The sequence below is a fragment of the Myotis brandtii genome, unplaced genomic scaffold, assembly GCF_000412655.1.
Source record: "Myotis brandtii unplaced genomic scaffold, ASM41265v1 scaffold34, whole genome shotgun sequence".
Lineage (NCBI taxonomy): Eukaryota > Metazoa > Chordata > Mammalia > Chiroptera > Vespertilionidae > Myotis > Myotis brandtii.
In genome coordinates, this window is record NW_005363098.1 from 3,071,986 (window position 1) to 3,090,228 (window position 18,243).

Below are 18,243 nucleotides of genomic sequence, written 5' to 3' on the forward strand. Positions count from 1 at the left end.
ACTGAAGTGTGTGGCCTTGAGGTCCCAGATAAGCAGAAGGGAGGCGTGAGTGGGCAAGGCGGGAGGGAGCCTGCATTATCAACTGCAGACTCTTTCAGACTTGGAATAATTGAACGTTTTCTGTTCTGAGTTTTTGGCTGAGGTGCTGCTCACTGAGAACCAGGGTGTCTGCCTTCCCTTCTGTACTTGAATGTTCTTCGAGCTTTGTGTCCTTGGAGGGAAGAAGATGGCTGGGAAGAGCCCATTCAGCTGCTGCCCTTGGCTGCACTCCGGTGGCCATGCCTCCTGCCTGTCAGCTTGTCTCTCTCTGGCAGCAGCCAGCAGGGTCAGCCTGTGTTCCTCACAAAGACCACTTCATGCCTGGCTCCTGCAGTCCAGCCTCATCATCCCGGTCCCCACTGCTGGATTCCTTGGGCTGCGTTCACCCGGGTCTCGTTCCCAACTTTCCAGTTGGAACCGCTGAGGCTGAGGGCTCACAGATGACCCGGCTGAAACCTTGGTTTGCTAGTTTTCTCCTCTTAATCAAAGGAAATGCTTAACAAGTGTGGCTTCTAACTTGGAGAGGGTGCAACAGTCACCTGACCCCACTGCCTGCCACCTGCCTGAGCAACAGAAGGTAGGATCCACCTGTTTGTTCCAATGTGACTGCATCTCTCTCTCTCTCTCTCTCTCTCTCTCTCTCTCTCTCTCTCTCTCACACACACACACACACACACACACACACACCAGTTAGCAGGTGGGAAATTTATTTTTCAGGACACATATAAACCTGCCATTACAGGGAGGATTCTGGTGCTAATTTAGATGCAAATGGAATTTCCCAACGCGAGCTGATTACAGAAAGGTCGGAATGTCTATATGCTCAATTTCACTCCTACGCTGTGCATTAAGTTAATGTGCTGCTGCCGCGTGGGCACGATGGCGGGCTGAGCTCTAGCCTCCTGTTTGAGAGAGTTTATAACAGTGTCAACTCCTCCCTTCCCCCCTCTCCCCCCCTTTAAAAGACAGCACTCTTTATTTTCTCCATATGTGAGAAGCTTGAAATTTTAATTTAAGAAATGTACTGTGGGAGCTCCTAGGCTAAGATAAAAAGGAGTAAATTTACTGTGAATCAGCTGCCATCCTGCTCAGAGACCTGATCTCAGTTATGCACGTGACCAGACCACACCGGTCACAGTCTGGAGTGTAGGAAAGTGGTGCTGAGAACTGACGGGTGAGAGGGTGGCAGAAAGGACTGTAAATGGGCTTGGTTACTGCAGTGCTTCTTCAGTATTTTTTCAGATATTTTGACTGTAACGCACAGCCAGAAATTTATCTTATATGCTTGTGTGTGTGTGTGTGTGTGTGTGTGTGTGTTTTACTGAATATATAACAAGGCACATACATATATAATATATTGTACTACATATAGTTTCAATAAAATATGTATACCAAATTGCACAAACAGTGCTTTTACTACATGCAATGTACTCTAATACTTTCTATTTGAATCTGGTCTAACCCATTAGTGAACCAATACATTGATTTCACTACTCACTTTTGGGTCTCAAACTATAGTTTGAAAAACACCGGTTTAAGGGATTGGTGGAACAGGTAAGGGCTAGTGAAGGGTGGAAAGTGGGGTGAAGAAAGAGATTTAGTTCAAAGCATAGACTAAACTGGACTTGAGAGCAGTAAAATTAAGTACCTGAATCAGGGCTCCTTTCTACAATGTGGACTGAATAGTAAGCAATAAGAGTGCCGTTGTGAATAATGCTGCCATGAATATAGGAATGCAGAGATCTTTTCAAATTAGTGTTTCTGTTTCACTCAGATAAGTACCCACAAGTGGAATTTCTGGGTTGAATGGTAGTTCTATTTTTGATTTTTTGAGGAACCTTCATACTGTTTTCCATAGTGGTTGTACCAACTTACATCCCCACCAACAGTGCATGCAGTTCCCTTTTCTCCACAGCCTCTTCAACACTGTTTCTTGTCTTTTTTATAATAGCCAATCTAATAGGTGTTAGGTAATTTCATTGCGTGTTTTTGTGTTGGTTTTTTTTTTTGCATTTCCCTGATAATTAGTAATGTTGAACATCTTTTGATGTGCCTGCTGGCCATCTGCATATCTTCTTTGGAAAAATGTCTTATTTAGATCCTTTGCCCATTTTTAAATCGAATTTCATTTGTTTGTTTGTTATTGCTGTGAGTTGTTTGAGTTCTTTATATATTTTGGACATTAACCCCTTGTCAGATATATGATTTGCGTACATATATGTAAGTAGGTAACACATTCAGTAGGTTCCCTTCTTATTTTGTTGATGGTTCCCTTTGCTTTGCAGAAGGTTTTAGTTTGATGTAGTCTCACTTGTTTATTTTTGCTTTTGTTGCCTTTGATTTAGAGTCAGATCCAAAAAATCATTACCAAGACCTATGGCAAAGAATCTATTGCCTGTATTTTCTTCTGGGAATTTTATGGTGTCAAGTCTGACATTCAAGTCTTTAATACATTTATGAGTTAATTTTTGTGTATGGTATAAGAGAGTGGTTTGGTTTCATTCTGTTGCATGTATCTGTCTAATTTTCTCACCACCATTTATCAAAGAGACTGTCCTTTCTCTCATTTTGCTTGGCTCCTTTGTCATAAATTAATTAACTATATATGTGTGGATTTATTTATGGGCTCTTTACTCTGTTCCATTGATCAATGTGTCTGTTTTTATGCCAATACTATACTTTTTGATTACTATAGCTTTGTAGTATAGTTTAAAATCATGGAATGTGATACCTTCCACTTTGTTCTTCTTTCTCAAGATTGCTTTGGCTATTCAGGGTATTTGTGGTTCCATACAAATTTTAGAGTTATTTGTTCTAGTTCTATGAAGAATACCATTGGAATATTGATAGGGATTACATTGAGTCTGTAGATTGCTTTGAGTAGTATGGACATTACTTATAATAACCTAAGTGTCCATCAATAGGTGAATGGATAAAGAAGATGTGGTATATATTGCAACAACGTGGATAGAACTTGAGAATATTATGCTAAGTGACATAAGTGAAATAGTCAGATGAACAGACACCATATGATTTTACTTACATGTAGAATCTAAAAACCAAAACACAGGTATAAACAAAACAACAAAATTCATAGATACAGAGAGCAGATTAGTGATTGTCAGAGGGGAAGGGAATTAAGGGGTGGGTGACATAGGTGAAGGGGTTCAATTGTGTGGTGATGGATGGTAACTAGACTTATTGTGGCAATCACTATAATGTATATAAAGATCAAATTATTATGCTATACACCTCAAACTAATATAATGTTATATACCAATTTGACCTGAACCAGAAAAAAAAGAGTACCTAAGCAGATATACTATTTTGGTTTACAGTTGTACTTACCTTGTCAAGAATAATTATTTGTTTGTAGGAATGAGTTTTCCTTAGGTAATTATAGTCATTCTGTTCTACTTTTAGTAAGAAATAACATTTCTAAGCTCTACGGTGGTAAAATAGAACCTCATTTATTATTTCTTCTAGAATTTCTATGTAGATTTGTAGCTACCTGCAATTCTTTATAAATTGATATTGACAGTCAGAAGGTCTTACTATCAACAGCTGCTTATCGTTTGTAATTGGACCATGAATCCGAGGCTGCTTCCTGTTTGGCTAATGCTCCCTCTTTGGGGCATTAGTGGAAGCTTCCGTTTTACCTTCTGCACAGCAGGGCTGCTTTCTCCTGGTTTATTGTTAACTTTCAAGCGATCACACTTAGGCTCTGGTCTCATCCTTGCGAAGGAGGTTGCCTATTTGGTGGATTAGAGGAAGATTCTGAAAAGTAAGATAATGGGCCAGGAGAAGATTTTCTGGGATAAAAGGCTCCTAAGGGCTCTGACAATATGGAGGAGAAAAGAAATGGAAAGAGAAGGAACCAGATTTCCCTGGTTCGGGTATTAGTTTAAGGTGAGTGTGACCTCGATTTATAACGAGTGTGCAATTTGATGCTCAGTAGAATTGGGTCCTTAATATTTATACCACGTTGTGTAAGTGCTGTCCTTCCAAGTGCTTTCTTAAATCCTCTTAACTTATAAATGACAGCTTTGATTTCTTTAAAAAAAATCTTTCATTTATCCAGCCTAAGATAGTAAACAATAGATGCTGAATGCCCTCCTCCCATGGCAGCCCTCAAGACTGAGACTTATGTTCTGGAGAGTTGATTGCTGTGCTTTTGAGCTTATTAAGGTGGTGTGTAACTGAGGGGTGGAGGGCACGCTGATGCCGCATTGTTGGTGCCAAGGCAGCTCCTGGAGTACCGCATGACGGTCCGCTCAGCAGTGCTCAGTAGGGAAGATGAAACTACACGCCCATTTGGAGTGATCAGTGCTACTTTTTTTCTAGTGAGCAAAATGTTAGGGAGTTAGACTTTCGCCTAAATGATTTTGGATTCAATTTCTGCAGAAGGACCCCGAGCTTGCTGTAGTGGAAAGAGTGTGAGCTCATGAAACTACCTGTTAGGTGTTGTGGGTCATCCCCGCCGCGCCCCAGCTACTTGGTGACATCTGTTATTTTATGTCTTCATTACAAATGCCCCCTCTCTCTGGGGCCTTCAGGACACAAGCAGAGAAGAGAGAAGAATTAAAAATGAAGCTCAGTTCTGGTCAATGTGAATCACTGGGTCCTCGGGGGATGTCACTTATGCAGGAGATGTTTATTAAGTGCGCGCAGGTGCTAGACTAGTACATCGCATTGGAGTAATAAGGAAAAAGACAGCCTGTGTCCCAGTGCTGGGGTCCCAGGACAGGACTAAGTGCCAGGAGTCAGTAACTACAGACACTGGGAGACACAGGATAGAAGCAGCCTGTTTCAGAAGCTGGGGCAGCCCATGAGATGCACTCTTCTCAAGGTAATTTATTTGCCAAGTGGTTGATGCTTACGTTTCCTTTGCTATATTTGGGCCACAGAGAGCCCTTTGAAGTGGCTCCGATGACACAGTGGTGTGTCGAGTATTTGAATATATCACAACATTGGTGCTGAGCTGGTGGGGGAAGGGTGTCTGCCCTCTGAGGCCGTTCTCAGACCACCCAGGGCACTGCTGGTGAGTTGTCAATGGTTCTGAGAGAGCGGGTTGACATGCAGTGTGCAGGCATGCCTTGCTCAGGAAAAAGAAAACAGGTACAACTGACTTGATAATCTCTTACCCACCTGGACTCATGGACCTAGAATATACATAAGAACCAAGAAATTCGTGGAAGTAATTGAAGCCATAATGCACAGATGTGTCCGCACAGGCCCATCTGCACGTATACAAGCAGATTTGGAGACCTAGTTTCTAAACTGCTTTGTGGGTTTTGAAAGCAGAAAATTACAAGGGGAAGAGAAATGTATATAAAAGGAATAGCCCAGTAACAGTACGATCAAGTGACAGTTACCCCTTTTAAAGGGAGAAATAAAGAAGATGGAAAACTGAAAAAGAGAAGATGTAATCCCGCTGAAAGTACCGCCAGCCATTTCCTGTGTCATCAGGCAGCGGAGACGGCCAAGAGCTCTAGGGCATGGGATTGGAGTCGGAAGTTTTGAAGTTTCCCTAGTGATTTTCATGCAGCCCTGTTTGCGTATTTCTGTACTACAGACCATAAGGCAGTTGATGTCCCCTGTTCAGCAAGAGATGTTACATTCTGCTTTTAGGAAGACAGATGTATGCTAGCTCTTAAAATATTCCCAGTCACGATGGTAACGTTAATTTCTTGATGCTTTAAGCATCACATCCTTAGCTCTTTGAAAAACTTAACTCTTTAGAGCGTTCTGTTTCCTGAAAGATTGGAATTTTACTGCATGTGGAAGATCACACCACGTAGAAAATACTAATTTGTATTATAAAAAATCCAGTTACTTTATGAGCCGTAAACTCTTATAGCAGATTATAAGTAACACTTTATGCATATTATGCAGTGACTTGCAACTTTCCAGAAATGCATCTGAACGTCTGCATCCCTTTGTGTCTTCACCTCTCATTTGCCATTTGTTAGCATATTATTTTGCATGTTAGGTCGTATGTATAATCCATCTTCCTGGCCAAAAATATCTTCTTAATGTTTCCAGCTCCTAATACATAGCAGGTCTCAACAAATACTTATTGAATGACTAATAATGAAACAAGTTATGCTGAGCTATCTAATTAATCCTTTACTGACCGTGTAAATACTTTCCATTATCTTTTTCCCCTCTGAGATTACATACTGAAATCTTTATGGTGTGTGAACTGCATTTGATGATTAGAGTTGTCTGAACATTGAACGGCTTCTTTATGCCTTTGCTTTTCCCTTACTGAACTAAAGGGCGGAAGCAGCATGAGGTAGTGTAGAGTGTGAATAGGTTATGGGCTTCAGATGAAGCTCTGAGGTGTGTTCTTGTGGCAGGTGTGTCCTTGCCTTGATGGGGTCACTGTGGTGAGGCCAGAGGCCATCGGGGAGGCATGTATCATAGTGTCGAGAGGATGCTCACCTGTGCTCACTCTGTCATTGCTCCCAGGTGACTGTGGAGGAGGTCATGACCACAACTGCCTACTTGGACCTTTTTCTGCGTAGCATCTCCGAGCCAGCACTACTTGAGATCTTCCTCCGTTTTATCCTGTTGCACCAGCACGAGAATGTTCACATCCTAGACACTCTCACCAGTCGAATCAACACCCCATTTCGGGTAAGATTTCAGGAGAGTTCGTTTTGGAATAAGATTATGAATATTCTTTTTTCTCTGCCCTCTTCCCCACTTTTTTTCTTTCTTGCAGCCATTACCTTTTCTACTTTGGAAACAGAGAATGCATTTTGCTATTAGGAGTCCTTTTGTCAGGGAGGTGGCACTTACTGCCTTTCATAGGACATGTTTCTCAATTTGTCTGGGTTGGCACTGTCTTCTGTGGAACTAGCAGAATGTGCTTCAGAGGAGGCACGTTGCAGCAGAACATATGGGTGTAAGTGCAGGCAAAGCCAAAGAACCTGAGTGTAGCAAGTCTGGATGTTAGAGATTATATTTCTGTCCTCACGTATTTTGAAGTGGAAGTCTGGGCAATTGTGAATTTAGGAAGTCATTCTTTAGTTTGAAGTTCTGATCAACTTGAAAATCCTCTTATACTATTACTGTTGCCCTTTGCAACCCCCCTCCTCTACCAAAGGCTATCTTTATTTAATTACAATTATTGTTTTAAAAGTGAAAGAATAATAACTTAATGGATTATTGAGTTTGCAATATATATATATGTAAATAGAGCTGTATAGGAGTAATATTTCTCTATTTCACAGGAGCTAATTTAGTGTAAATCTGAAGTAAAGTCTGATAAGTTAAGATGTATATGGTAAGGCCGAGAGCAACCACTAATAAAATAACTTAAAAAATATAGCGAACCCTGGCTGATGTGGCTCGGCCAGCTGGAGCATTTTCTCATATGCCGAAAGGGTGTAGGTTTGATTACGGTCAGGGCACATACCTCGGTTGCCTGTTCAATCCCAGTCGGGGCGAATATGAGAGGCAAGCTATCAATGTTTCTCTCTCGCATCAATGTTTCTCTCTCTCTTTCTCTCTTCCCCTCTCTCTAAAAATCAATGAACATGTCCTTGGGTGAGGATATATATATGTTATACTACGGAAAATATTCACTTAATGCAAAACAAGATAGTGAAAGAGGAATAGGAGAATAAAAAAACATATGATATATGAAAACAAAAAGTAAACAGCAGACAGAAATCCAATTATAACAATACTATTAAATGTGAATAGGTTAAAAACTTAATCAAAAGGCAGAGATTGTCAGACTGGATAAGAAAAGAAGAGCCAACCATATGCCTTTTACAAGAGATACACTTTAGATTCAATGATACCAATAGATTGAAAGTTAAATTTCTAAACCTGAACTGAACCAAATGATTGATAATACACAAAGAATAACCTTTAGAAAGAATAAGTTAAGTTTATGGAACAATACACTTACTCTAAAGATAAAAGCTTAAATAGCTACTATAGTTTATCAAACTGCACAGTGTTGATCAAAGAGTATAAATTTCCAGCTATAAGATGAATAAATCCTGGGGATCTAATATACAGCATGATGGTTATAGTTAAGAATACTATATTATATACAGTATTACCATAGTAACCCTTCAAATCAATGTCTAGGTACACAGCACAGTGTACTTGTCTTTTTATCATTGAGTTGTAAGAGTAAACAGAGAATGTGTATTCAGACTGTCTGTTTCCTATAGTATTCGACTAGAAAGCCTAAACCTGGAATTAGGCCATTATGCAGAATTATCCTCCTACAAAATACCTGTTCGCTCCTATTTCTAATCTGTAAAGATCCAGATAAACCTGTCCCTATAACTCTCCAATGCATGCATCCTGTACAAAGAAGGAGAGCCTGAATTACAATTACTTACCTGGCCTGATAGAATGATAAGCGCTTACTCCCAAAAGGGCATGACGATTTTATAATATACCTTTGAGTTTCTTTCCAGTGTGGTTGTGTATCTTTCCTTTTTGGAAATCAGAGTGAGAGAAGTCTTGTTTTTTTTTTCAATGAACTTCTTAGAAAAGCATATTATCACACCCTCAACACAACTGAAAATGGAACAGAGGAGAAGGTTTGCCCCAAAGCCACGAGGAGCTGCGGCTCAGGGCTGAGAACTCAAGAGGGAAGATTGGCCAGAGCATATACAGTTTCCTGTTAGCCCTGCCTTGTAGATAATGAATGTCATATCTGAAAATAACTTAGGCAAACAGGTGACAAGCAAGATCTTTATGTGGGTCTTAAACAGGTGGAACTGTGAGGGAGTCATGTTGTAGGGGGGCAATTCTGCATAATGGTATAATTCCAGGCGTAGTCTTTCTAATAGAATCCTACAGAGCCGATAGCCTGAATACCCGTAATGCACATTCTCTGAGGCAGCAGCATGTTTCATCAAAACTGCTGAAGAAAAGGCCATTTTATTTTGTAATTTTGATTTATTTGCCATCTGTGGAGAGTGGAGCCATCCTTCCAATATCTGAAATAGAACGTGTTTATTGTTCCCCAGCTCTGTGTGGTGTCCCTGGCATTATTTAGGACTCTCATCGGTTTACACTGTGAGGACGTGATGTTACAACTAGTTCTGAGGTGAGTGGCCTCTTTTGTTTCCTTTAAAGAAAGCCTCACTCTGTACTGCTGCTATTATATATTTCTTTGGTGACATAAGCTAAATAGGGGCTGTGCATCAAAGGAAGGAAATCATCAAGACCAATCAATTTAATGTCTGCACTATCTCCCAAGATTAATTTTAGTTTTACTGTTAAAAGTTTTCAGGGGGCCAAATACATTATGTTACAAATATACTCCTGCAAAGAAAAGGTAGGATGTTTGGAAATTTTCAGAATTATTATAAAAGCTCTTCTGAGGCGTGGCTGAATGTCTTTTTCATAAACAAGGGGACCTGTGTTATTTGGGAAAAAAACCCCCAAACTTTTCTAAATATGAAATGCTGTTGATATATAGTTCCTGTGACTATTGCTTTGGTAATGGTACAAATGCAACGTGCACTCTAACCTGTATGTATGTTTCAATGAAGTTCAGTAAATATTTAATGAGTACTTTCTGTGTGCAGCTCAGAAGGGAGTAAGGTGTGGAGCAGATGAGTTGAAAAGGACTTAATGTACAAGGTAGAAAAGGTGTGTCCTTCAGGGGCACCGGTGGGAAGGGTTTCATTGAGTGGCTGGTATTTGATGACAGGTGTTGAGAGTCAGAGTAGACTGCTATTAAGGCGACATTAATTTGGACATTTGGCAAGGAGACTCAGGAACCCCAAATCCTGTCTTGGCCCAGGTCTGCCTCTCCTGGGGTCCCCCAGGGCAGCAGCTGCTTCTGTAAAGGGAGAAAGGGAGGGTAGGCTGGGTCTGTGCTCCATACTCCCCTCGGGTCCTCCCTGGGCACCCTCCCCCCACACACCTCCTCCCTCCTTACCGGGCTTCCCGATCCTTCCTGTGACCCTGCTCTGGGAATATGGTGGAAGAAGCCAGAGCAGTAGGAGAGGAGGAGACTTGGACTGCCCCTGCCCCCCATGTGGGCTTTGATACAATGTAGGTAGAATTACCGGGAGATGGCATTCCAAGTACAAGTATCAGCCTTTCCAAAGAGGTAGTTCTTTGGAAAAGGAAGGGGATGGGAGTGTCATCATGGGGACAGCAGCATGGCATAGCCCCAGAGCTAGTTAGAGACGCACATTCCTGGCCTCCTCCCAGAGGGGCTGGCTCCGCCAGTTGGGGGTGGGCATGTTTTACAAACTGTCCAGGGTATTCTGATGGCTGGCTGTATGTAGCTATAGCACCTGCAAAAGCGAGTGATAAAAACAGGCAGGAAGGTTGGTGGTGGCATCATGGTGGAGGCCTTCAGAGTTATCCAGTTACAGGAGAATCTCGCCTATTCATTTTCTGTGTTTAAAAAGAGTTTTGGACTTTTTAGTGGTTTAGATCAGGTCATCAGCAACCACTCTTGAGGCATTAGCAAAGAACAAATCCTATTAGGAGTGAATGCCCGGGGTAGTCTGGGCAGGGCATTAGTTATCTGTCCCAGAAGGATTACTTAGCTCCCCATCAACTCTCTACCGATATGACAGAATGCATTAGCAATGCTGGGTGAAATCCATCAGAGCAGCTATTAAAGCCTTTTCTATACCCCAAAACTAGACTTTGCCTCCAACAAGGGCAAAACCTGATTACATTGAAATGGTAAACTCTCAAATACTGCTTCTCTGAGGCATGAAAAGCAGGCGTCTCTTTTAGTGTACCTGGAAGCCTGGTCCCACTCCGGAGGGGCGGAGCTTCCCCACACTGGGCCACCCGGCCAGCTGAGCCAGGCGGTGGAAGCTGGCTGTCTACCTTTCCAAGGTGGCCTCTCTTCGCCTTTTGTCTGCTTAAAAAGTGAGGTTTGCTAAAAACTGTCCTTATAGATGGTATTAGTTAAGGCTTTTTTTTTTTAAAACACAGATTTGTACCTTATGAACGTGAAGAATTAATTAGCTCATTGTTGAAATATGTACATACTCAAGTCAGGACTAGTTATTTCCTGGGTCAGGAATTACTAGAAGAGTGCATGAAGGACACATTATCTCAGGTTCTGAATAGAATAATGGGGAAAATGTGGACAAAGCCATTTGGTCCTAGGCTTTCTTCTTTGTTTCTTTGATGATGACGACGATGATGATGAAGAAGAAGGTTGCCTTTTATTGAATGGTTTATTTCTAATTCTGCCTCACTGCCTGGGGAATCCATGAGAAGAGTGAATAGAGGACTTACACAGAAGTCGGGCATGTGGGAGATACCTGGGCAGCCTCTACTTCCTGGTCTCTGCCCCCTGAACTACTGATTTCCCCCCAAATTTAAAATTATTTATAATTGTGGCAAAATACACATAACAAATTTTCCCTCTTAACTATTTGTACTGTTCAGTGGTACTAAGTACATTCACATCGTTGTGCAACTATCACCACCATCCATCTCAGAACTGTTTTCACCTTGCAAAAGTAACACTGTAATTATTAAACAATAACTCCCCATTTCTCCTTCCCCCCAGCCCCTGGCAACCACTGTTCTACTTTCTGACTCTATGAATTTGACTACTCTAGGTACCTCATATAAGTGGAATCAATAGTGCTTGCCTTTTTGTACCTGACTTATGTCACTTAGTATACAAATGTCTTTAAGGTTCATCCATGTTGTACCATGTCTGATTTTTTTCCTTTTTAAGGCAGAATACGATTCTATGTATACCATATTTATTTTTATTTTTATTTATTTATTTATTTTTTATTTTATTGATTTTTTACAGAGAGGAAGGGAGAGAGATAGAGAGTTAGAAACATCGATCAGCTGCCTCCTGCACATCTCCTACTGGGGATGTGCCCGCAACCCAGGCACATGCCCTTGACTGGAATCGAACCTGGGACCTTTCAGTCCGAAGGCCGACGCTCTATCCACTGAGCCAAACCGGTTTCGGCAGTATGCCATATTTTTAATTCATTCATCTATTGATGGGCACTGTGGATTGCTTCCAGTTTTTGGGTATTGTGAGTAATGCTACTATGGGTGTACAAACATCTCTAGAAGACCCTGCATATATTTGGGTATATGCCTAGAAGTGGAATTGCTAGATCATATGGTAATTCTACTTTAATTTTTTTTATTGTTTTCCATAACAGCTGCACCATTTTACATGCCTACCAACATATGGATTTCTCCATATCCTCACCAACATGTGTTATTTTCTTTTAAGAAAATGGATAGTTTTAATCAAATAAAAATGACAAGCAGGTTTGAGGAAGAACCAACTAGAGCTCTTAGAAACAAAAACTGTAATTATTAAAATGAAAAAAGCTGAGTGTTTGGGGTAAATAGCATTTAAGATACAGATTAAGAGATACTTAATGAACTAGAAGATAGATTGAGGAAGTTATTCAGTTTGCAGCAGAAAGAGATAAAGAGATAAAAAATATGAAAACAAGGCTATGAACAGTGGAGGCAAGAATCCAGCTAGGGCCCCAGAGTGGGTGGGAGTGAACTGCTGATTTGACTTGACCTGTTCTGGTTTTGGAATTTGCTGCCTCATAAGGTTTTTGGAAGGATCAACTGTGGTGATATCTGTGAAAATGTGTTGAAATGCTGTAAGGTATTGCACAAATTTAAGGAGGTGGAATTTTCTAGAAAATGCGTTTTAAACTAATGAAAACAATGTCTCTTCTGATTTAGAATCTGTACCAAAAGCAAGGACAATGAAAAGTCCTTATTCTGTTATTCATTTGAACTTTATCTTAAGGGACATAAAAAATAGATTTGTAAGCCATCCTTTTGTTGTTGCCACTGTTGTCACTCAAATGTACACGATAAATTTGTAGATCTGGGAGGCAATAGAGCAGTGAAGGTTATGTGAATCCTTTTAATGGAGTTATTTGTTATGTGATAAATAAGTAATAACTACATCAATTTCGTTGCAACCCAAATACTCTTAAATATTGACGCCTCAAAGTGATAATCCACTTGCAACTGATATCCTTCTTTCAGTTAGCAAAATATCAGAAAAGTACATTGAAATAAGATACTCCCCAAAGAGAGGCTATTTTAGTGAACAGAAAACCAAGGAGAAATGATCCATCTCCATGGATGTGACATGTGATAGGCCAAAGGCAGGCAGAAATGCTGACGAGCAGTGAAGGGAGAGATCACCCCCAGGTTCCTGGCGCTTCCCAGTTTAGGCAGAATTTAACTGCTTAATCCTCCGGATGCCATTGATGAATCTTCTGGGTAGGGTGTTTTTTTCAGAAGTGCTGGTCCATTGTCAGCTTTATGAACTGCATTGCCTGTTGTGTTCAGATAGAGGCTGTTTTGCTCAAAGAGCAGCTGTGTGTGCACTTCAGGAACATTTCCATCTAGCACGGGAGTTAGGTGTCTGGAGACCAGCCAGCCTAGGGTAGGACAAATAGGAGAAATGTGGCCATACTGTCTTTGAAAACGAAACAATCTTTTTTGAAATTCGTTAACGTTGCTTTCTAAATGTTTGCCTAGTGGTCTGTTATTCAGGTCATCATCATCATCCTACAAGAAGCACCTTGCTTACGTCATTGTACTGCACTGTTTTGTTTGTTTTTATTGTCGATGGAGCAATAGGCAATATGTGTGCTTTGTTATCCACTGGTTGTCATTGAATTGTTTCAGAAGTGATGATGATTTGTTTTAATGAGCGATACCCAGGAAAAGAGAAAATAGACAAGGGGTGCAGAGAGTTGGGGAAAAAATGAAAAGAGGGAGGACAGTACGGACAATATATATTTTTCCTGCTATGTTGTGGGATGGCTTTGAGTAATCTGGACTCCTAAAATCAGATATTTATTACTTTGTGATTATATTTATGACTTTCTGAATTTAAATAAGACTCCTAAACAAAATAAGTAGAGTAAAAATGAAAAGATAGTCTGATGAGAAATACTTATACTAAATTCCTCAGTGACTTTTTGCTACCGACAGCCACTTCATTTTGATATTTGACATTGGGAAGCATCTGACATTTGTTCTGTTTATTTCTTTTTTTAAATTAAAGTATAGTTGGCCAATAATAGTACAATATTATATTAGTTTCAGGTGTACAACATAGTGATTTAACATTTTATATCTTATGATGTGATCACCATACTAGTAAACATCTGTCACTCCTCAAAGTTACTCACTATTATCCCCTTCACCTTGTCACTCATGCCCACAATGCTCTCCCCTCTGGCAGCCATCAATTTGTTCTGTGTTTCTATGAGTTTGTTATGTTTGGTTTGTTTGTTTGTTTTGACTTAAAAAAATTCAACATATAAGTGAGATCCTATGGTATTTGTCTTCCTCCGTCTGACTTATTTCACTTAGCACAATACCCTCTAGGTCCATCCATGTTACAAATGACAGGATATCATTCTTTTTTATGGCTGAGTAATATTTCATTGTGTTTATGTGCCACATCTTCTTTATTCATTCATTTATCAATGGACACCTAGGTTGCTTCCCTAACTTGGCTATTGTAAATAATGCTGCAGTGAACATTCATTTTTGTTTGTTTGTCTGTTTTGTGTTTGCGTGTTTTAAAAAAATCTTTCTCTATAAATGATGGAAAGGCAGAGGGTCAGTGTACAGTTTTCCTGCCCTTCCCTCTGGAATAAGCCTTCATTATAAAGACACAGTAGAAGTACTGCATTAAATGAGGGGGTTATTTATTTGAACTGAATCCCCCACTTGTTGTAGAATCTCTCCTTCAACCTACAGGGGATCTTCCTTTATTTAATTTACTCAGAAGAAAATTCCTAGTTTCTACTGAAAGCATGTGTTTGCAAAGTTATAAATTCCCAATACCTCTTTATTCCAATATAATTTCAAGCTACACACTGGTTATATTTGATAAGTAGCTTTATTAGGTTTGATCCAGTGTACCATTTTTAAAAATATTTCAACAAAGAGCAGAAATCCGTGTATAGCTACTTAAATCATGAAATATGCTTGGTTTGAACACGCTTTCTTCTCCCCACAATGTGTTCTAAGGGTGTCAGAAACGATTGCTCAGATTTTCTTGTCTCCATGGTCATGATGATACTAGGATGCTTTTGATCACCAACCAAAAGTGTTTTGTGTGAAACGGGGCCCTCAGTGAGTCTTTGGCCACCATATTTTCTCATAGTCACTCAGGAGAATATGGGAGGAGACTTGTACTATGCAGTGATTCCACTGTCCTTCAGTGCCCACTAGGAGGCAGAGTTCCTGGGATTATATTTCAGAATTATTGAAAGAGGTCATTTGCTTTGAGAGCACATTGTATTGAGGAGGCAAACACCAAAATAACTTACTAAATACTAGTTCTTTAGTAGAGGTTTGTGAGCATAGCGGAGGGAGAAGCTGTCTTGGAGTAGGTAGCCTGGAAGCCTTCCTGGAAAAGGTAACACTGAAGCTGGATTTTGTAGGATGACAAGGCATTTGTCATGCAGGGAAAGCACCTTTTGGGTGAAGGTCACAGTGGGTGCAGAGGCACAGAGGCAAAGAGGGATAGGATAGCAGCTCCATTAAGAAATGAGGAAGTTTGTGCAGCTTAAATTGTGAAGGCCCTCAAATGCTCTGCACAGGGGGCTGTTCTGTCAGAAGAAAGAAGCTCTTGACACATTTTAAGCAAGAGAGAGAACCCTGGGGGCTGGTGGGATAGATGGATTGAGAGTGTGGAGAGGATGGGTCACCCCTGGCCATTAGTCCTGATTATGGCTGAGGAGGCGCTGGTTGGGAACAGACATTGCGGAGACTGAATGCCGCCCTCTTTGTCATTCCAGGTACCTGATCCCTTGCAACCACATGATGCTGAGTCAGAGGTGGGCTGTGAAGGAGAGAGACTGCTACTCGGTGTCTGCGGCCAAGCTGCTCGCCCTGACCCCAGTCTGCTGCTCCAGCGGGATCACCCTGACGCTTGGGAACCAAGAGAGGGATTATATCCTCTGGTCAAAGTGTACGCACGATAGTTCAGGTAGGAACTTGCTGGTGATGCTCTTTAAACAAAAGGATACCAGATTCTGTCTCTCCTGGGGATGTGGGTCTCTTTGAGAAGATGGAGAATAAGACGGTGAGCTCCGCGTCTTTTATGACTATTTCTTTAGGGGTCCTTTTCTGCATCGTAAGGAGTTATGACACTTTGTAGTTAGTGTTCATTTTCATGCCCAGCTGTCACCGATTCCATGCACCCAGACCTTTATTTTAACTAGAATTTCTAGTGTCGCCCTCAGAATCCAAATGTGAAGGAAGACGCATACCACTATGTCTCCTCAAACAAAATAGGGGCGAGGGATGTGGAGATGGAAGAGCTAAGATAGAATTAGCTCTTACTTTAATTTCTGAAATGGCCCATTTGTGGGCGCTTGCCTGTCAAAAATGCATCACCATAAAACTCGAAATTTGTGATACGTCTCATGAAGGTCAAAATTTGGGATACATCAACAGTATCTGAGTCATTTGATTGACCTACAGGAGTGATGTGCTGTTTTCCAGCTGTACTTGATCTTGTACAAGTAAAATGGAAATAGTCACCTATCAGCCTTGGCTCCCTGCAGGCAGCTGGAATGAGGGGGCGTCGTGTCTCTTTAGCGGTCAGAGGGCTGTTTTAGTCCAGGAGGGTTCTGCTATCCTGCCACCACCAGCATGTGGCCCAGTCCTGGTGTTGATTCGGGTGATCCAATCTGTGTTCTGTTCATTCAGGTGTACTTCTGTTAGGCCCCAGTCTGCTTGATTCAGAAAATATCAGCCTATTTGGTATAAATGTAATTTTTAGAAATTAAGGTTGCCATTACTGATTTTTGCTCTTTAAATACACAGTATATGCATGAAAATTAAAAATTTTTGTGGTAGTATAACAAGATGGATTTTAGGTATATTTTCCTGTTGGTTAAACTAATGTGGATTTCTTCGATTTTCCTGCCAAGTAATTATTTTTTAAAAACATATTTGAAACTTGATGTCTTTCTTTACTAAAAATGTTACTTCAAGAATGATTCTGTGGCTGATCTTGCCACAGAATTCAAAATTCAAGTTAAACGGACAATTGTGGAGTGCCTGCAACTTTCTTTCCTTGTGTTATCATATTTAATTCTTCGGAGAAGGTAGGATGCCCAGGTTAGAGATGAAGAAACAAATTCAGAGAGAGGGACTGGCTTGTTCAAGGTTATCTAGCGGCTAGGTCCTCTGTTCTTTCCACTATGCTGCCTCTAGGGTTCCTTACAGCAGACAAATGCTCTAACGGATGGGTGGTTACATAGAAAGAAAGGTAGTTAGGTGGGTGGGGAGATAGATGCTATAATTATTGTGCAGTGGCTAAGAACTAGGATTCTGAATCTTGGGCTCTGCTACTTTCTTGGGCCAATTACTTAACCTTTTAAACTGTTTTCCTCATATATGAAGTAGTACCTGCCTGAAAGTGTTGTTCCAAGGATAAGTGCCCTTGGACATGTAAAGCTTTAGAAGACTACCTGGCATGTAGTAAGTGCTAAATAAATATTGCTAGTATTGTTTTTTAATGTCTTTTTATTTATAGGGGATAAGAGGTCAACACTAACCTTTTAGCAGTAGAACCATAAAAAATGAATTATGTCCACCTTGATGGCCTGAACATGTATATTCCTAAAGGTCCCATTCTGGCCTTGTCTGGAGGAGATTTAGATAATGAGGAGACAAGAAGCTTTCAAAGATGTGGCATCAAGTGAAATAAGAGCAGGGAGTGACAGGAGACAGCCTGTGCTTGAGTGGTGGCTCTGCCACTGACCAGTTAATTGGGTGATCTTACTAGTATGTCTCAGCCTCAATTTCTTTCTTTCTTTTTTTTAGAAGATCTCTTCGTTTTTTAAAAGTATGTTTTTATTTTATTTATTTCAGAGAGGAAGGGAAAGGGAGAGATAGAGTTAGAAACATCAATGATGAGAATCATTGATCGGCTGCCTCCTACATGCCCCCTATTGGGGATCGAGCCCACAACCCAGACACGTGCCCTTGACTGGAATTGTACCTGGGACCCTTCAATCCGCAGGCCGATACTCTGTCCACTGAGCCAAACCAGCTAGGGCTCAGCCTCAATTTCTTAATCTATAAATGCAGAAAATACTATCTACCACATAGGTTGTTGTGAGGATTGAATTAGCACCGATAAAGCACTTGCCACATGGGAGATGTTTAAGGAAACTGCAGAGTATA

At 40.7% G+C, this 18,243-nt stretch overlaps 1 protein-coding gene across 9 annotated transcripts in view; it reads left to right on the forward strand.

Annotated features, from left to right (window-relative positions):
• The window catches only part of FAM160A1 (family with sequence similarity 160, member A1), a 199,248-nt gene that overhangs the window by 167,664 nt on the left and 13,341 nt on the right, over positions 1-18,243 (forward strand). For all 9 annotated transcript variants that reach the window (XM_014543876.1, XM_014543874.1, XM_014543875.1 and 6 more), the window contains 3 exons: positions 6,514-6,681; positions 9,048-9,127; positions 15,843-16,033. In XM_014543876.1, coding sequence (XP_014399362.1) covers positions 6,514-6,681; positions 9,048-9,127; positions 15,843-16,033 — 439 coding nt within the window. The remainder of the gene's footprint in view (positions 1-6,513; positions 6,682-9,047; positions 9,128-15,842; positions 16,034-18,243) is intronic.